Source organism: Trachypithecus francoisi, unplaced genomic scaffold, assembly GCF_009764315.1.
Source record: "Trachypithecus francoisi isolate TF-2019V2 unplaced genomic scaffold, Tfra_2.0 Lachesis_group5, whole genome shotgun sequence".
In the NCBI taxonomy this organism is placed as follows: Eukaryota; Metazoa; Chordata; class Mammalia; order Primates; family Cercopithecidae; genus Trachypithecus; species Trachypithecus francoisi.
The window spans coordinates 19,761,181-19,778,736 of NW_022681470.1; the positions used below are offsets into that span (position 1 = coordinate 19,761,181).

Genomic DNA, 17,556 nt, shown 5'->3' on the forward strand with positions numbered 1-17,556 from the left:
TTTGGTGAGAACTACGAATTTCTTAACGTCATATTGATTTTGCTTAAAATGAAAAATCCTAAACCTGTGGAGGTCAAGGGTGAAAAGAATTTTAATTATCTTAAAATAATGGTGAAAAGGAACAGTAGAGATTTCATGACTTTAGCTCCTGGTGAGGTTGAAAAAATTAAAGGCCAAAAAAATCAAACTTATCCTGTAAATGTATAGAGCTGGTCAGTGACAAGGACAGGATGATGATCCCATCTTCCTGGGGCCCTGGCGATACTGGATGGTCCTCTCAGCTCTGTGCCATGCAGCCTGTCCTGGTGTCATTGTGCACATGCTGCCCCACAGCAGTCACTCTCATTTAAATCCCAAATGTGGGCATATTACAAATTGCCTGCAAGAGAAAAGCAAACTGATGTCTCAAAAATGTAGACAGACAGGGCATGTCAGAAGAGCGGTATCAGTCAAAATCAGATGGTGCCATATAGCATCCTGTCGCACAACTACCCATGAAAATGCCTTGGTCAGGGAGGGGGCAGTGTGGAGAATAAAACCACCTTCTGTAAACCAATTCTACTGCTTTGGGAGATGACTATGTAATGAATGGTGGAGAGTAGTTTCAGTTCTGTATGGAACACAGCTACTGACAATCATGCTGATAATCATAGCAATTTTAATACATGTTTTTAAAAAGGGCTTCCTATAGCCTAGGTGCTATGTTGTTCCAGTTGTCCAAATGAAAGCTGAATTCTGTCCATTCTACAATGTAGGTTTGCCATCTAAAGAAACATCCAACCTCTATCTCAGCCAGCTGCCTCTGCTCATTCAGCAGGGTGCCAATTTTCCTTCGCTGGAAGTGTGCACTCTTCCCGTAGAGGAGCAAGATTCAGCAGTTTAGACAACATGTTTTCTCACCCTTTGAATAGTCAGACACTGACTAAAAGAATCAAGGTGACCGATACACCTTTTACCACCAAAAGCCCTGACTTCTAAACCAGTTGTGTTCTCCACCTGCACAATAATATGTATGATCCACCTCTTTTCACCCAAGATAGACATGAGCAATGGAGTGCACCAACCCTAGCAGCCATTGCCTCCCTTTCCAACTTGAATCCACTTGGCAGGCCCAAGCAAACATACTGCCCAGGGCTCATGTACTTGTGTAACTTCTTCCTCCTCCCCCACACACATTGTCTCTGGGCTTGGTTTTAGGTCTGGCTTTGACCCATGAACATTAACAAGCAGGGTGTAAACAGAGGCTTGGTAAACCCTTGCACACTGGAGCTGCCTCTCGTGGTACACTCTGTTGCGAAGTCGGTCTTGTCTCCATGCTATAAAGAAACTCCAGCTAGACTACTGAAGATGAGAGGGCACAGGCAGGGAGCTCTGAAGGTGGGAGCCTTTAGATGGTCCACCCCAGTTGAGCTGCACATTATCCCTCAACCACACAGGTACAACTGAGGCAAAAGAAGTGCTTGGCTGAGCCCCGTCCACCCACAGGATCACGAGAAAGAATAAGTAGCTGTTGCTCTAAGCCACTAAGTATTGGGGTGGCTTGTTACACAGCAACAACTAAACTGGTGTATCTCTATTGGAGGTTTTAAAGAGTCCCTCTATATCCTCTCTACACAAGAGCAGAAAGGGAGAAGGGAAATTAAGACTTAAAATATCCTCAAGGAGTAATAGTTCTACCTACCTCAGGCAAAGTTCCTTAGCAAATTAGTCATTTTGTTTCTCTCTCTAATAATTAAGGATAATAGCAACCAATCCTATGTATGTCCACATGTATAGTGTGAGGTTAGAAGAGGTGATATATTTATTTATTCATTTACATCACAACTCGGTCAAGAGGAGATTTAGACAGGCTAAGGCAATTGGTAAAATATTTTTCATGCCCAATAAATGAATGTGGTTCATAAATTTCAGGTATTATAATATTTATTGAAACATTTCTTCACTTATAAGCCCTCACTGTTTCCTGGTCTCCTCTATCAACATTTTTATAAGAAAAAATGTTCATTGCTTTACCTAAATAATTATTAGCCTGATTAATAATTGATCCCTTTCTACCATTTCCATTTGGAAATAGAAACACTTGGCTTTCAGCAGTACCTGATCAGTCTTGGGGGTGACGGAGAAGTGATTTAGAAAAGGAGCCAGTGTAAAGAAAGGGGCACCGAGTAGGACAACTGGGCCGATTAACCATGTGGCTGGTGACATGGAGGACTGTCTAACTTTCGGTAGGCTCTCAGCCACACAAGGGCCAACCACAAAAATCATTTAAGCTTGTGACAAAGGCAATAATTACTCATATAATGACTCTGCTTCATTCTCATCCCTTAGGCTGAAATAAGGTAACAAAGGAGGTAAATTGTGTAGATAAATTAATGCATTGCAAATCCACTCATCAGTTACTGTGTCTGGTTTTAGATCATTAATGCACAATAATAACCTATGTGCAGCCCTCCTAGCTTCATGGTCTGAGATTTTATCTCAGAGTAAACATAGGAACCCAGGAAGAGCTAGGAGAGAGAAGGGTCACAGGGAGAAGACACTCAGAGTAGGGAGAAGTTAGGGAGTTCTAGATGACTTTTCTGGATGTTTTTTAACCAATAAAACCTTTGATAAATACATGAGTCAAGCCAGTCTAACTATTTCAATTGATACTGCTGTGGTTGGCGACATTTTAGATACATCAGTCCTAAGTTCCTATTGAGTATCTCTTAGTAGAGATACTTGAGCAGATTCAAAACAGAATTCCAACTCAGTCAGCTGGGTCTGGTATAGTCTAAGTCCACGACAAATTGGAGCACAAAGAGTAGTCAATCTTTCTGATTTTCATGGTAAAATCATTTCTTATATTTACTCCTGAAGCACATGAATTGTTTTTCCAACAGCCACTTACAATACTGATACTTGTCTTAAAGTGAAATCCTGAACCAGCTATTATCCAGCAACCGTCAAAGAGTGACCAATGCAACTGATATTTCCAAAAGCTTGTGTACTAAGGGATATACTAGAATGTCTAAGTTCTATTTATGCTTTAAGTTTGGACTATAAGAATACACCCAAAACAGCATGCTTGGACTGTAAGAATACATGCCCTTATGGGAATGTTTTCCAAAGTGACAATCAGCATATGCCATGTTGATGTTATACCGCTTGCTGTTGGATTGAGAGGAAATGCTAGAAGCTGCTATATGGAGAATGTTTCTCCATCTCATGCAAAGCCAGGTAAAAATGTAAAATATTCACATCAACATTTCTGGTACCCAAATTCAAGGGAAGAAAACCAATTCCCCTCTAGAGCCTCCAGAAAGCAACACAGCCCTCCCAACCTCTTGGTTTTAGCCAATAAGACCCATATCAGATTTCTTACCTCCAGACCATAACGTAATAAATCTGTGTTGCTTTAAGCAACTTATAGCAGCTGAAGGAAGCTAATACAATGAGTTAAGTTTGAAGTACCTGTGGGACATTTAGGAGGAAAGCAGCAAAGGGCAATGGGATCTTCTGCTCCAGAATGTCTTCTCTTTTTAAAGATAAATGTTGGGTTCCCAACCACATGCATCTTTCATGTACACTCTGTGCCTCTTCAAGACTTGGTTTTATTGTTAGTATTGCACATTGTACCAGATAACAGGGGAAACTGTGGTTGGGTGACTCGGGCTGTTAAACGAAGACTGTAAAAATATAAGAATGTGTCAGTCTGCAGCAAGAGCTTCTTGCATGACAAGAGTCAAGGGACAGCTCAGCACAGGGCTGAGGAACACAGCAGATCTGTGACTTCCACATGATGCCTGGGTCACAATCTTGCCTACTGACTCTCTAAACTACCTTTGTACACCGAATTCACAGCTCCCTGCTTCACCATCTGCAGGATTCACTTGTCAGTTTTCAGAGAGGTGGGCCGCCCCCGACAGTTCCACCAGGTCAGCAGCAGCAGCCGTGGCAGCTTTGTTCCACAGAGCCAGCCTGTGCAACGAGGAGTGTGATCCATATAATGTTGCTCTGATTTTATAAAATTAGTGGAAATGAAAAAAAATGAATGTGCTGTTACCCATTAAAAGTGTAAGCCTCATAAAATTTAATAGAAATGAAGATGGAAATCCTTAGGAATCAATTGTCATCTCAGTGGGATGCCCACAGGGACCCGAGCTCGTGGACTGAGGGTCCTGCTGTGAAGGAAATTAAAGGAATCATTGAAAGGGGTCTACTAGGAAGACTATGCAGAGTGAGCATTTACTGAGTGCTTACTGTGTACCAGCGCTTTACATCCATAACCTCATTTGATCAGAGGATGAAAGCATCAGCTGATTGGATAAGTGCCATGCTTATCCACTTGAGAGGTTAGAAAGTTGTTTAGACTCAGAAGGGTTAAAAGGCTAAGGAGCTTAAGGAATCAGAACCAGTAAGTGGTAGAGCCAGAATTCAAGCCCAAATAGCCTGACTCCTCCCCATGTCCCTGGTTGCCACCATCACCTCCCATTATCACCATCTTGACATCATCTCCCTATCTCTCCCTGCACTCCTTTTATCTTGTGACTGGCCTCTGGGACATACCAGATGCCCTTCTGCCCTGGGGCCTTGGAACCTTCTTTCCTTTTAAAACACTTCTCTCCCAGATACTTCTCATTCCTTCACTCTCTTTGAATCCACAAATGCCTCGGTGTAGCACGTGGTCACCTCCTCTACAATGGCTGGATGATCTGTCCACGTGTCCCAGGAAGGCCCGGCCAGGACAAGGGAGATAGCCTGGGACTGGGTGTGGAGAAACCTCTGAGTCCCTCTGGGCTGGGGTCAGCTGCCCTGTGGAGGCCGGGAAACCAGCGCCTGGGGTGCTTTTGGCACCCCCCAGCCATGTGTGGAATTAGGTGGTACAGTAGTTTTAGTTGCATGCCATGCAGTCTTCCCATTCATTGTGGCTGAACATCCAGTGGACACTCCTAAAAGTTGTATCATGGCCTATGCAGCGCCATGTGGAGCAAAGTGGATGGCTCCATCCTTCACAGGATGACCTTGAGGCTGGAGGATAAAAGCAAGAAACTTCCAGCCCCTCAGAATAGTCGTCTGCCCAGGGTCCCATTTCCCGGAGCCCTCAGTACAAGGGCTGCATCCTCATGGCATGATGAGAAGACGGACTTCAAGAAACTGAAGAAATCACACAGAACACAACAGCACCTCTCGGCACCCTCAGGACCTGGGAACCCTGGTCCTCAGCTCTACGGCTGGTAAGGGCTCACGGTGCCTTTGACTCTAACCTCTTTCAGGTGATTTACAGATCTTGGATGTCTCCTCTGAAGGTTCAGGATTCAGACAGCCCAGTGAGAAAGGCAGTACTGTTTCCAGATGAGGAAACTGAGGCTCAGATCGCTGGCTGTCTCAGCTTCATCCCATACTAGTGCTTCTCTGAGCCCGGACTTTTGGCTCCAAGAATAGTGCTCCTTCCAACACACTGGGACATCAGCACACAATCTGTGAGGAACACGTAGCCAGCGGGTGCTTACTGTCAGACTGTGGCTCCAGAATTCAGAGAACCCCATGCTGAATCAATTAGCACTTCAAATTGGTTGGAGATGCATTCCCAGAACGCCTCTCAGTGTATGTCACAATGCCTCCCAACTAGTGCTTCTTCAAGATGTGGCTAAACACCTCCAACAAAATTCTTTGATAGAAAAGGCAAGAGCCATTATTTCCATAGGTCAGAATTTATTTCATACCATCTCATTTATAGCATTTTCAAGTACAACATTCAGCTCAACATCATTTACACTTGAAAACAGAAAAGCACAACTTGGTAAGGCACCAGGTTACGATAGTCTGGAGAGAAAGCCTTGCTCCCATTTTGGCTTGTGTAATACCTGGGTAGTTTCTCTTGAGTCTGTCAAGCAGAGAACAAGGTTATAAAAGGTCCATTTATACATACATGGTAACAAGAGAAAACAAACAGTTTTGAAGTATGCTGTATTTTTAAATTATAACAGTGGCCCACACTTGTAGTTCAGCCAAAGTGGCATTCTCTAAAGCAAAATTTTTATAAAATCTTCTCTGCAATACCAAGCTGCAAGTTTAACAATTTTTTAGCTTCGAAGCAAACCAACTTTATATTTAACTCAAGCACATATTTTAAAAACATTTTCGGCCCCAAACTATGTTCACAAAGAAATAAAAATGGAGGAAAATCTCAAGTATAATCGTACCTTTACTATTCTATAAAATGCAGCAATATATTTTAAAAACTGTTGCATTTAAAGGTCAACCCACTAGATTTTTAACACTAACAGTCCAAGGTGTTATCAACCCCAGTTAAAATTCAACTGTTTGCATAAAGCTTTCAGAACTGGGCCACACAGGTATACTTCACTAAGCACTTTCCACCCGTGGCCTAAAGGCAGGAGGTGCGGAAGGCCCCTCCAGGGAGACCAACTGCAGCCCCACATACTGTCACATGCATAAAACTTCTTTCAAGTGTTGTGTTCTATCTTAAAAATGAATTTGCACTATACTCCATGCTATTTACTTTAATATAAAAATAGTGTTTCAAATCGCTTACCAGTTAAATAACTCATCTTCCCTCCTGCACCTCTGGACACCAGTCAGGCAGAGCCCAGCCTGGGAAGCCTAGCTTTCCACGGATAGGTAAGTCAGGCACGGCAAGATGAGACTGTATTCGATTAGGTCTATTTTAAGCTTTTCCACAAATCATTTTATTCCTTCAGGTTGTAACTAAATGCTCCAGGAAACTATGACCGACATCAATTCCAATGTGTTGAATAATCAATAGTTAACAGTCTATGTATTTCAGTGGTTTAAAGATTAATCTTTTGTTAAACAAAGAAATTTGTTAATTTTATTTACTAACAGGAATAAATAGAACCCCTAACCTAAAGTATAACCTGAACTTTTACTTTTTCTATAGAAAAACACAAACTGGATTTCTTTTTAATATAAAAAAGACAACACAAAACCCACAGAAAAATAAAACTCTTCTATCTAACTGGCTTTACAGATTTCCCTCGTTAGTTGTGGAAGTGACTTTGGTGGCTCTGGTTCACCCACCGCAAGCCCGACACTGTAACTCAGAGTGTTTAGGCTGCCTTGTGGTGTCTCGGAAGCATTCCTACCAGAGTAAAAACTACTCTCCTGAGATGGCACGTTTTCTCCAGAAGATTCAGCCCTAAAAGCTGCCACCTTGAAGGATGTATTTCACTGTCACAGGAAGCAGCCAAGCATGGGGGCCAGGGTCCCGGCATGCACCTGGCTGGCCACACGCCCCGCCCCTCAGGAGTCCTCAGAGTCCGCTGGCCTCTGCTGCTACTGCCCTGAAAGCCATCTGTGGCTTTAACTGGTTGTTTTAACAGGTTTCAAGAGATGTTCATTTTATTTTTCGTTTAGTTTTAAGATGTCCTCAAAAATGTATATATTAAGATACACTTAAAAACATACTCTGAATATAATAAAAAAGATGTTGGTTCAAAAAACTGTCAACAAGAAGAGGAAGCCAAGCTTCCCTAACATCTGTGTTTGTGGCCATGCTTTTCCCCATCAACTGTGTAAAAGTCTGAATCAACAGCAAATACAGCCATCCAGACCTATGTATCTGTGTGCATGAGTGTGCGTGCGTGTGCACACAGAGAAGTACATCTTGGCTGACTTAAGAAAAAATGATCTGTGTTGTGTCCCACAGACATTTGCTGTTGGCCTTTCAAGAGTATTCACCTCCCTGCCGAAGAGACAGCTTGAGTATGGAAGTTTAAAAACAATCCAGATAGGTGCTCCCTGTTGCCGTTGTTACCTAGCATTGAGGCAGCTTGGTGCAAGTGTTACAGTACCGAAAGCAAATGTCACTTTCTGATCTCCACAGGAACCACTCCCTAAAACATGAGAACTACCGACTAACACTTACTTTCCTCCACACAGCACTTTGTCTATGTTCATACACGTCAACACAACTGGTCTAAGAAAGAAAAGTCCCAATCAGCAAGTCTCCTTTTTTGTCTACACAGTGCCATAGAGTCAGTGGGATGTTTTTTGCCCATTGTTTTTAAATCATAAGCAACGGGTATTAGCAAATGACAAAAGTGACTGGTTTGAGGTTTTGTAGGCAGAGGTTTCTCATTTTTTCCCCAGATTTTTGCTCCTTAAAAAAAAAAAAAAAAAAAAGGCATGGTTTGCATGGAGCTTCAAAGCTAAGAACTGTTCTTACCATGGTTGACCTGTGTACATAATGCACTGTGCATTAACTAGCCCTTAATCAAGAGAGGGTTAACCATAGCGTTCCTCCCTTTTGCTCTTCTGTACATTATAATGTAGCAGAGCTTCATTCTTGATATCCAGATTTGAGGTGTCTTCTTCATATTAGATATAAATTAACCAGAGGTCTAGAACTCTAAATTTCCAGAGATGTGAAAAAATTTTAATTTACTTCAAAAATATCTTGCATAAGTATCTCATCCCTAAGCTCAAACAAACAACAAGAAAATTAAAGGCAAGAAAGAATACATAAAATTGAGAGCTTCTCCTATAATACATATACACACACTCTCGATATAGGTTCTACACAGTAAAAGAAGTTGTTTCAGCTAATATAGCTTCTAATATCGATTTCATCTGAAAATAGCCTTTCTGGGTGTCTTGCCAGCATCATACGAAACAGCAGTACTTCTTCCACCAGGACTTGGAGAGGTTTTTCATTTTATCTGGAGTCCTGCTTTTAGACTTCTTTGGCTGTTGCTGAGTGTCCGCGTATTGAATGCCAGCGACAATGGCTGCATCAAAGACCTCTTTGAGGTTTTTTTGAGTCAAGGCTGAACACTCGATGTAGGAGGCGGCTTTGATTTCCTCGGCGCACAGCTTAGCCGCCTCTTCAGGCACTGGCTTTTCTTTGCATTTGTCCAACTCAATGAGGATTTTGACGTCTTCTCTGAGATCCGACTGCGTTCCAACTAGGATGATGGGGGCTTTGGGACAGTGGCATCGAATCTCCGGCACCCATTTCTCACTGACGTTCTGGAAGGATGAGGGGCTCACGACACTAAAGCAGAGGAGGAAGATGTCTGTGTTGGTATAGCAGAGAGGCCTCAGCTTGTCAAATTCATCCTGCAACCAAGCAGAGTACCTAAAAGTTATTTTTTTAATGAATTCTCATCAGTAAAAAGATCATCGTCACATTTTTCATGAAAGGGTCTGGCAGGTGATAGAAGACCCACTGGTTCTAGAAGGAAGAGCCAGCATTCTTGAAACGATCCTACTGTTTACCCAAGTGGGGCTAGCACATCAGCAAAGGTGTGGCAGCCATCTGCTTTCAGGGCCAGCTATGGTCTGAACACTGCCAAACACGTTCACCGTGTTCATTGACACTGAAGACCTACTTGCAGCTTAACAAAGAAAAAGTGCTCAAAGCAGGTAGGTTCTAGAAGTAAAATGGACTTAAGCCTTCAGCTGAGTGTAACCCAAACTTACTCTCAATTCTTGGTACTTAGCTACTCTTTCAAGATTTAGACCACACTCTTATTGATCCTCAAGACTCCCACTCAACCCCAGTCTATGAACACAGCTCCTCTCTTTACCAGTCCAGCCCTGCCTTTCCCCACAACAGCTCTGAGTGATGCCAATTTCATCCCATCTGCACTGTGCACACGCTCTGCCCACACCATGCACAGCAACGCAGAGTAATGATAATCAGACGCAAGGCCAGACCAGAAATGGAGTTGAGGACCTCTGTCAGTCCACTGTCATCAGTGACTCAGAAAACTTGTGCTTCTCAGTGCCACATACAGACACTGGTTAATACATCCTCATTCTGGCTGTATCTTCTCTTCCTCCCTCCTTCCTACATTTTCTCCTACTTCCTTTGTCCTTGCCAATACCCATGGCCTTCATGTACAGTGCTTTGGACAGATATGAACTGGAGAATAGGCATGCCCACCCTACCCTTAAGGTACAGAGAAGTGGATGGGTTAAGTTAGAGTTGATTACAAATAAACCAACGGTTGTGCTGCCAATGCTCTCCCGCAGTCATCCATTTAAGAGACATACTGAGCATCACCTACACTCAAGGCACAGTGGCAGACGAAGGGATTTGGTTGTAAACAGAGAGATGTTGGTCTCCAAATTACCATTTCTTTATAGAAAACACCCTATAGTTCCCTATAGCACCATATTCAGCTAACTGAAAACTTTCGCTCAACTCTTTTGTAGAAAAATATTTACTCTTTCCTATTTAAAAGGTATATCTGTTGGTGCCAACCATCCTCAGGTGTAAATAATTTCCCAATGACAAGAAAAAGTTCAATGGCACTCATGTTTTTCATTACTCAATTGACACCCTCTGATGATTTACCAAGTACTATCTACATCTACATTATTCTCCAACCGTGGCTTCTTTCTCTTGGTATAAAATAAACCTGTAACTTATTTGAATGTAATTTCTTCATTTGAGGATCCATGTTTCAATTACGGGACGACAACTGACCAACTAATCACATTAAAGTCAACCAGCTAAAATGTTCAACAATCAATATGGCATTTCAGAATGTCACTTGTGAGGCTTCTGTAAGCGAAAGTTGAAAAAGAATGACTTAGCCAAGTGTGGTGGCATGTGCCTATAGTCACAGTTACTTGCGAAGCTGAATCGGGGGAGCACTTGAGCCCAGGAGTTTGAGACCACCCTGGGTGACACAGCAAGACCCCTCTCTCTAAAAAAATTTTTAAAAAGAAAAAGAATGACTTAACATTTCTTCACGCCAACTTTGTGATGAATAAATAAACACAGAAACACAGCCAGGTAGACTATGGCTCCAGTTCTGAAGATCTTTTAATGGAATGCTCCCTTTGTTCTTAGAGGGCCTCAAAGAAAGAAGTATAAAACTGAGACCAGTATTAAGGCAGCCCCCTCAGGTAGCTGCACCCCTGACCGTGCCCTGGTATCTGGGGTTGTATTACTGAGAAAAATAAAGGAAAGCACAAGGGCTGGGCCTTCTGAGTGGGCTTTGGAAAGCTATCTCCCCAGATCTCTTGAGATTCTGGCTAAGGGGCTTGAGAAATAAAACAGAAATTAGACCCTCCTGCTCAGCGCCTGACCAGAAACCTTAGATATCTGATGGAATAATGCAATACACACGTGCAATGAGGACAACTGGAATGCACCTTTAAGAAAAGGCATTCTGAGGCCAAGCAATTTGCACGTGCTTGCCAGGTCTGTGGCACAGACACTGCACAGGAGTCTGGTCAGGGTGGGCAGGGCAGAGAGACAAGAGTGGATTCTACACCCCTCTGGTCTAGCTGCAACTTGATTTTTTTTTTCCAGATAAGATTTTTCCAAGTACCTTCTGGGTTAAAAGGCTGAAGAATTTTCAGCTTCTACTGGCAATTCTCCAGTGAACTACTCCTATTTCAGCAATATGTTTTTCTCTTCTGCCAAAGGTATGTTTTTTCATGTCTCCAGTCTGTCTCTGATCAATCTGCCCTTGAGTGAGACTGTAAGCCCAGTGTTAAAAACTCCTTTTGACATCTTATAGACTCACCTACCCTCCCTAAAATGAAAAGCCAAAGATGCAAGAAGTGATTTCTTCAGCCTGTAGAGCCATCCATACTCTGCTCCCATCAACTTCTTTGGGAAACCCACTCTCCAGCTCCACATCCCCAAATTCCAACCTATCTGTGCTCCCATGGATTCTCCAGGCATCTGAAATGAAGGTCAGTGGAGTCACTTAACCCTCAAGGTTCTCATGTCAACTGCCTAGAAGAGGTATGTGCTCCTTCCTCCATAACAAAACATGGCAGGTATCACAGTGAGCCCCCCAAAATGTATTTTATCAGGTCAGGACTAGGGAGAGTAGAAAAGAACTACCATTTTGACCAGCTTGGCTAGTAGTCTAAATAAAGACTCATTTATAAATGCGGGATCAGAAAAACAAAAACAAAACCACAAATACCTGACTTATCTTACCAGCCGTGAATTTTTCATAGTTTTTGAAGTTGGTTTTATTCATTATTCAAATTTTTCGATGGTGGTCTTATTCATTATTTAATTGGATGTACTCTTCTAACCAGTACACAAAGGTTAAGAAATACAGTAAATCTCATTGAAAATATTGCTGAGAGGCCAGAAGAATAATTTCCAAATAAACTGAAACTTACAAATGTCGTACCAAAACCTTCGTTTTTCCTTAATTATAACTCTTTTGTGTAAAAGCACTTCTAAAGGGATGCTTGTGCTTTCCTGATTTTTAAACAGATTATACTAAGGAACAACTTAACTCTTCCTTGATGATTCAGAGTCATTTTTGCAAAGTTTTTCTGGTAAAATCCCTATTTGTCTTTCAAAGCCCTGCTCAGAGGTTTTCCCGCCAGGCCCAACCAGCCTGCACCTCTGAGCCTGAGCCTCTTTTCTTCCCTTCGCTTGCTCCTTCACAAGCTTCCATAAACTAGTTTGTCTTTCCTCCACACTGTAAGTCTATTAAGGAGCAGGTCCACAACTTATGTTTGCACCCCCACCACCTGGACTTCCTCTGGTTCATCCATTCTAAAACCACGAGATGAAGCCCCTGCTATCACTCTGCTGGGCACTGGGCATAAAACCCCAGCTCCAGAAGCTGCATCCTGCTTGAAGAGTCAACACTTATGGGGAGTCCAGTGGACAGTGATATTTGAGTGACATCCTGGGGCACGTAGGTGCACTGAGCTTCTGCTCCACCCTGTAAGGCTCCCTGCTAACTGTGCCTTTGGACTTTCTGTGTTTTCCTGACTTCCGTCTTATCCTCAGGGTCTGACTTCAGTAGGTCAGATGGCTATGTTTACTGAAATGTTCCTCCGCCTGTGTTTTATTTATTTATTTTTTTTGAGACAGAATCTCACTCTGTCACCCAGGCTGCAGTGCAGTGACGCGATCTTGGCTTACTGCCACCTCCGCCTCCTGGGTTCAAGCAACTCTGCCTCAGGCTCCTGAGTAGCTGAGATTACAGGCGCCCGCCACCACACCCAGCTAATTTTTGTATTTTTAGTAGAGACGGGTTTTCACCATCTTGGCCAGGCTGGTCTTGAACTCCTGACCTCGTGATCCACTCGTCTTAGCCTCCCAAAGTGCTGCGATTACAGGCATGAGCCACCGCAACCGGCCCTCCGTGTTCTAAGGCTCAGAAAACCTGACCCCCCTGGTAGGCAAAGCATTCTCACTTCATACAAGAAAATGAGTTTGAATTATAAATACCACCATGGCATTCAGAAAGATTTCAGTACTAGAAGTGACGGTATTCTTTTTCTTTTTTTTTTTTTCCAAGAGACAGGATCTTGCTTGCTCTGTCAGCCAGGCTGGAGTGCAGTGGCACCATCATAGCTCACTACAGTACAGCCTCAAACTCCTGGGTTCAAGCAATCCTCTCACCTCAGCCTCCTGAGTGGCTGGTGGCTGGGACTACAGGCAGTGCCACCACACCAGGCTAATTTTTTTATTTTGTAGAGATGATGTCTTGCTATGCTACCCAGGCTGCTCTCAAATTTCTGGCCTCATGCAGTCCTCCCACCTCAGCCTCCCAAAGAGCATGAGCCACCACACCCAGCCTGATTTTTGTTTTCTACAGACGATAGAATACAGACAGTGCTTGGTTTTTCCAAGCTGAGGTACTCCCAAGCTATGGCCTCCACCAGCCTGGTGTTCCTTGGAGATCAAGGCTCCCCGGTCTTATGTCATCTTGAGGTTTAAAAAATAAGATCTGTCCTCAGCTCTGAATCTGCTGTCCCAGAGTAGGTGAGCAACTTGGAAGCTCTGGCTTAGATGAGGCTCTGGGGGGCAGTGGAAAGCCAATGCCTTCATAAACATAGTCATGTGATGGCACCTCAGAAAGTGAAGGGGGCACTTTCACCTGCCTACAAAGTACCCCCGGAACTTTGCTGAACTCTAGAACATACCAGAGAGACAAGTTCATTAACTATCACTTTGCCAAAATCAAGTACCCCTGGGTGTTCACAAGGCACAGCCTGGCTTCAATGACTCGAGTACCAACCAAGAGGGGCGGGGTTCTTCTGGGGAACACAGTGAGGGAATCCTGTACTGCCTGGCTATTTCCTCCGAGTGCCCAACCCTTGAGACAAAGCGTTCACAATTTGGATAGAGTAGGCCCAGTTAGTTCATCCCTCCAGCTTAGGACTGCTCTGACAAATGTATCTGTGCTTCAAGGGATGGGGCTGGTCCTAGCGAGTCAAACCATAGCTCAGGAAGGGAAATATTAACCCTTACTGATGTAAATTCCATCTTTTTCTTGAGCAAATTTCTTAAATATCTGACTCACTGGCCTTTAATAAAACGATTATAAGATATCACTAACTCAGTTTGGGAAATGACGACAAAGCATCACTGAAACTTTTTCATAAAAAACAGGGAGTAAATAATAGAAACTCCTATAAGATAAGAGCTGTTCCTGACCGTGCTTCCTCCCTTGCCTGGCTATGCAGAGCTGGGCCAAATCCTGCTTTATTAGCTTGGAGGTATCTTCCTTTGCTTCCTGACCGCCAACCCCTGGCCCCTGCCCACCCTCAGAGAGGGGCCAACAGCAGGGGTGGGTCCACTTCATGAGGCTTTAGAATGACCTAGTTACTGACTGGGGGAATCAAAGGTTATTTGGAAATCTTTAAAAGGCTGTTTCCTTTCCCAGCACTGAGCTGTAACATGATACTGACCTGTCCGGCAGTGTCACAGAGTTGGAGTCTCACGGGCCGTCCATCCACAGACACCACCGCTTAAAAACAAAACCAAAATGACAATCAGGAGGTGTCTTTTAACCCCTTTTGGTATACTAACAGTTTTAGCTTTCACCATCATTCTCACTCCAAACACCTCTGCTCCTATTCTAGGTCCTCTAATGAATTAAAGACTAGTCTAAAACAAGGAGGCCCTGTGGAGGCATTTTTGTATACAAACCCAGGGCTGGCAAGTCACTCCACCACCATGAACCAGGCAGCAAATCCCTGAACCCTTTGATGGTGCCCCCAGAAAGGCCTACGCTTTTCTCCCAGTCCTGGAAGATTTATTTTCCTGTCACACTTGTTTCAAAGGACCTAAAAACAACACTGGGGGTAAATGGGAAGTAACCCTGCAGTTTTAAATTAGTGGAAAACCTCACAAATAATTCTGTTTTCCCTTGGGAAAGGTTCCCCAACTTCAGGGTTTATCATAAAATTCCAGTTTGTTTTGAGAACATGTGCAAACACAGGCTGCCTGCATTGTCCTGTTTAAAAAATGAGGGCACTCTTTATCTCTATGTCAGGCCGAAAGAAGAATTAAAAAAGAAAAAAGAAAGCCATGCCCACCTTTCCACTGGGATTCGGGGACTCGGGGAGTGTGGAGAGGCCTGCAGCAGGACATGTTGTGGAGGTTTCTATTTTAATTAAGCAGTCAATTTTGTCTCTTTCTACACAACTTTCTAATTGTTTCTAAATGTTTATACTAGTCAGCAGCAGGGGTGGGGTGGGGTGGGGGAGGGGAAGAAACAATACTCTGGTGGAAACCCACCAGTACAGCACCCATTTCTCTAGGGTACCTTTGGGATGAAAGGAAGGTCAGAGAAGCAACTTTTTCTCTTAAGAAGCGAAACAGTTAAATGTTTCATACTAGCTTCTGTGAATTTCAACTTCTTCTTAAATTTCAAAAAGACCTGAATATCGAGATAGAGAATTCCTTTATCTTTGTATCTACCAAGGGAAATGACATTGCACCCGGTACCTAAGAGCTTTAAGTAGCTTAAAGGGATCCTGAAAGGATACCAACAATCAGAATCTAAGCCCATGTGGGCAGGGAAGGTGGTGGGGGGGCTCAGAAGAAAGAAATGGTGTTTACTTTCCAGGTTTCATCCAAACCTAAGCCTTCAGGAGGGCCGCTCGTGCTATTTTCACTAAATCAAGTGTTTTCCTGGCGTCTCCGCGGCCCTTTAAAGTGGAGACGCCCCTTGTGAGCTGAGCCGCCTAAAAGGAAAGGAGCGACGCTCAGGTAAAGGCACCTGCGCGTCACCTTCTGATTGAAACTGCAGCGGCGCCAGCGACGTCGCCCTCAGGAAACTTTGCTCTACGCAGCAAACTGACCCGGCAGCCAGAACTCAACCTGTTTCACTCCTGCTTATCTGTTGCTTAAATTGTGAGATTTTTTTTTTGGCAACGGCTCTTACTGCCGCTCCGCCCTCCTCTCTCCAAGCTCTGGTTGTAGGGCTCCCCATTCCCTCGTGGTCCTTTCCTGTTAGCTCCGTGCTTGCCCAGTCCCTGACACTTAGGAAACGTCCTACTCGCCTCATTTGTCCGGCTTCCCCGCTGGAGCCGCGCCCGGGGCCCTGCAGCGCCCTTGGGAGCCCCGCGACCCTCGCGCCACCCTCCTTCCCCTGGACAGACCGCGGCCACGCGCCCCCGGCCCCGGCCCCCGGGCCCGCTCACCGGAGAAGTTGTCGAAGGCAGTGGGGATATACTCGGTGGGGTAGCCGTTGGTGGTGTAGCTCACCACCAGGCTCGTTTTGCCCACCGCACCGTCGCCGACCAGCACGCACTTGACGCCGCGCCCCTCGGCACCCCCCGCGCGCCCTCGGCCCCCCGGCTCCCCAGGCCCGCGTCCCCCGCGTCCCCCGCGCTCCCGACGCGGCGGCACCGGAGGCGCCTCGCAGCGGTCGGGGAACGCGGGGTCCCCCTGCTGCGGGGGCATCGATCCGCGAGCGCGGGCTTGCGGACGCGGGCGAGCAGGGCCGGGCCCGACCGCCCCTTCGCCCCGGAGGGTGGCGGTAGGGAGGAGCTGTCACCGACAGCTGCGGGCGCGTCCCCGGCCCCGGAGAGTGGCGGTTCCGGGCTGCACGGCTAGCAGACAAAGGCGGCCTGGGAGGGTCGTGGCTCCGCGCTCCGGCGGCGCCAGCCGCTCTGCCCCACGCGATTGGAGGACAGTGGTCCGAGCGCCGTGGATCCCAAGCGCTCTGTCTCCGCCCGGCTTCCAGGCGACACGACGCGTGGGGGGCGGGCGGGCGGGCGGGGAGGGAAAAGAGGCGGGTCCGGCCGGGCGGCTCGGTCCCCGCGCCAAGGCCACAGCGCCCCCAGCCTGCGCGCCCCGCGCCTGCACCCGCGCCCGAGGCGGCGCCGCGACCCGGCAGGCGGGGACTGCTAACACCGGCGCGGGAGGACCCGGAACAGACGCTCCAGAGGACGCCTCGCACCCGGTCCGGGGAGCGGCGCCCGAAGGAGCCGGGCCACTCTCGACAGTCTCCTCCCCAGCTCTCGAGAGGGTGACCACCGCGCGACTGGCCCGGGCGGTTCCGCTTTCTGGCGCCCACACGAGCCGGGAAGCCTGAGCCGCCTCCTATTCCTCTCCGTGGAGCCCCTGGCCGGCAAGGGGTCCACCCAGGGGTGAAAATGAAGTGTCCTGGAGGCCTGTCCTGCGAATGAGATTGAATTAACAGACAGCTTTTTTCCTTAAGTCTTAACTGCAGCTGATCGTGTGATTTTTCTCATTTTGAAGCAAAAGGATGCCAACTCCATTGTGAATGCTCCTTTTACTTTCTCTTTCGGCATGCCGTGAACCTTATACATGTATGCTCCAGCAATTTTTTT

General features: G+C 45.6%; 1 protein-coding gene across 1 annotated transcript; it reads right to left on the reverse strand.

The window, feature by feature from the left end:
* Positions 1-5,677: 5,677 nt before the first annotated feature.
* Positions 5,678-17,326, reverse strand: RHOU (ras homolog family member U). The gene is made up of 3 exons (XM_033195481.1): positions 16,402-17,326; positions 14,662-14,720; positions 5,678-9,084 (listed from the first exon to the last, which is right to left on the reverse strand). Exons 1-3 carry the CDS (start codon positions 16,661-16,663, stop codon positions 8,629-8,631), a joined length of 777 nt encoding a protein of 258 aa, XP_033051372.1. The 5' UTR covers positions 16,664-17,326; the 3' UTR covers positions 5,678-8,628.
* Between the last annotated feature and the right edge of the window lie 230 nt (positions 17,327-17,556).

Coding starts and splice junctions, on each gene's coding strand:
- RHOU (XM_033195481.1), bottom strand. CDS start 16,663: ATGCCCCCGCAGCAGGGGGACCCCGCGTTCCCCGACCGCTGCGAGGCG. Junction 14,721..16,401: donor TGCCTTCGACAACTTCTCCG/GTGAGCGGGCCC, acceptor TTTGTTTTTAAG/CGGTGGTGTCTGTGGATGGA. Junction 9,085..14,661: donor TCTGTGACACTGCCGGACAG/GTCAGTATCATG, acceptor GCTTGGTTGCAG/GATGAATTTGACAAGCTGAG.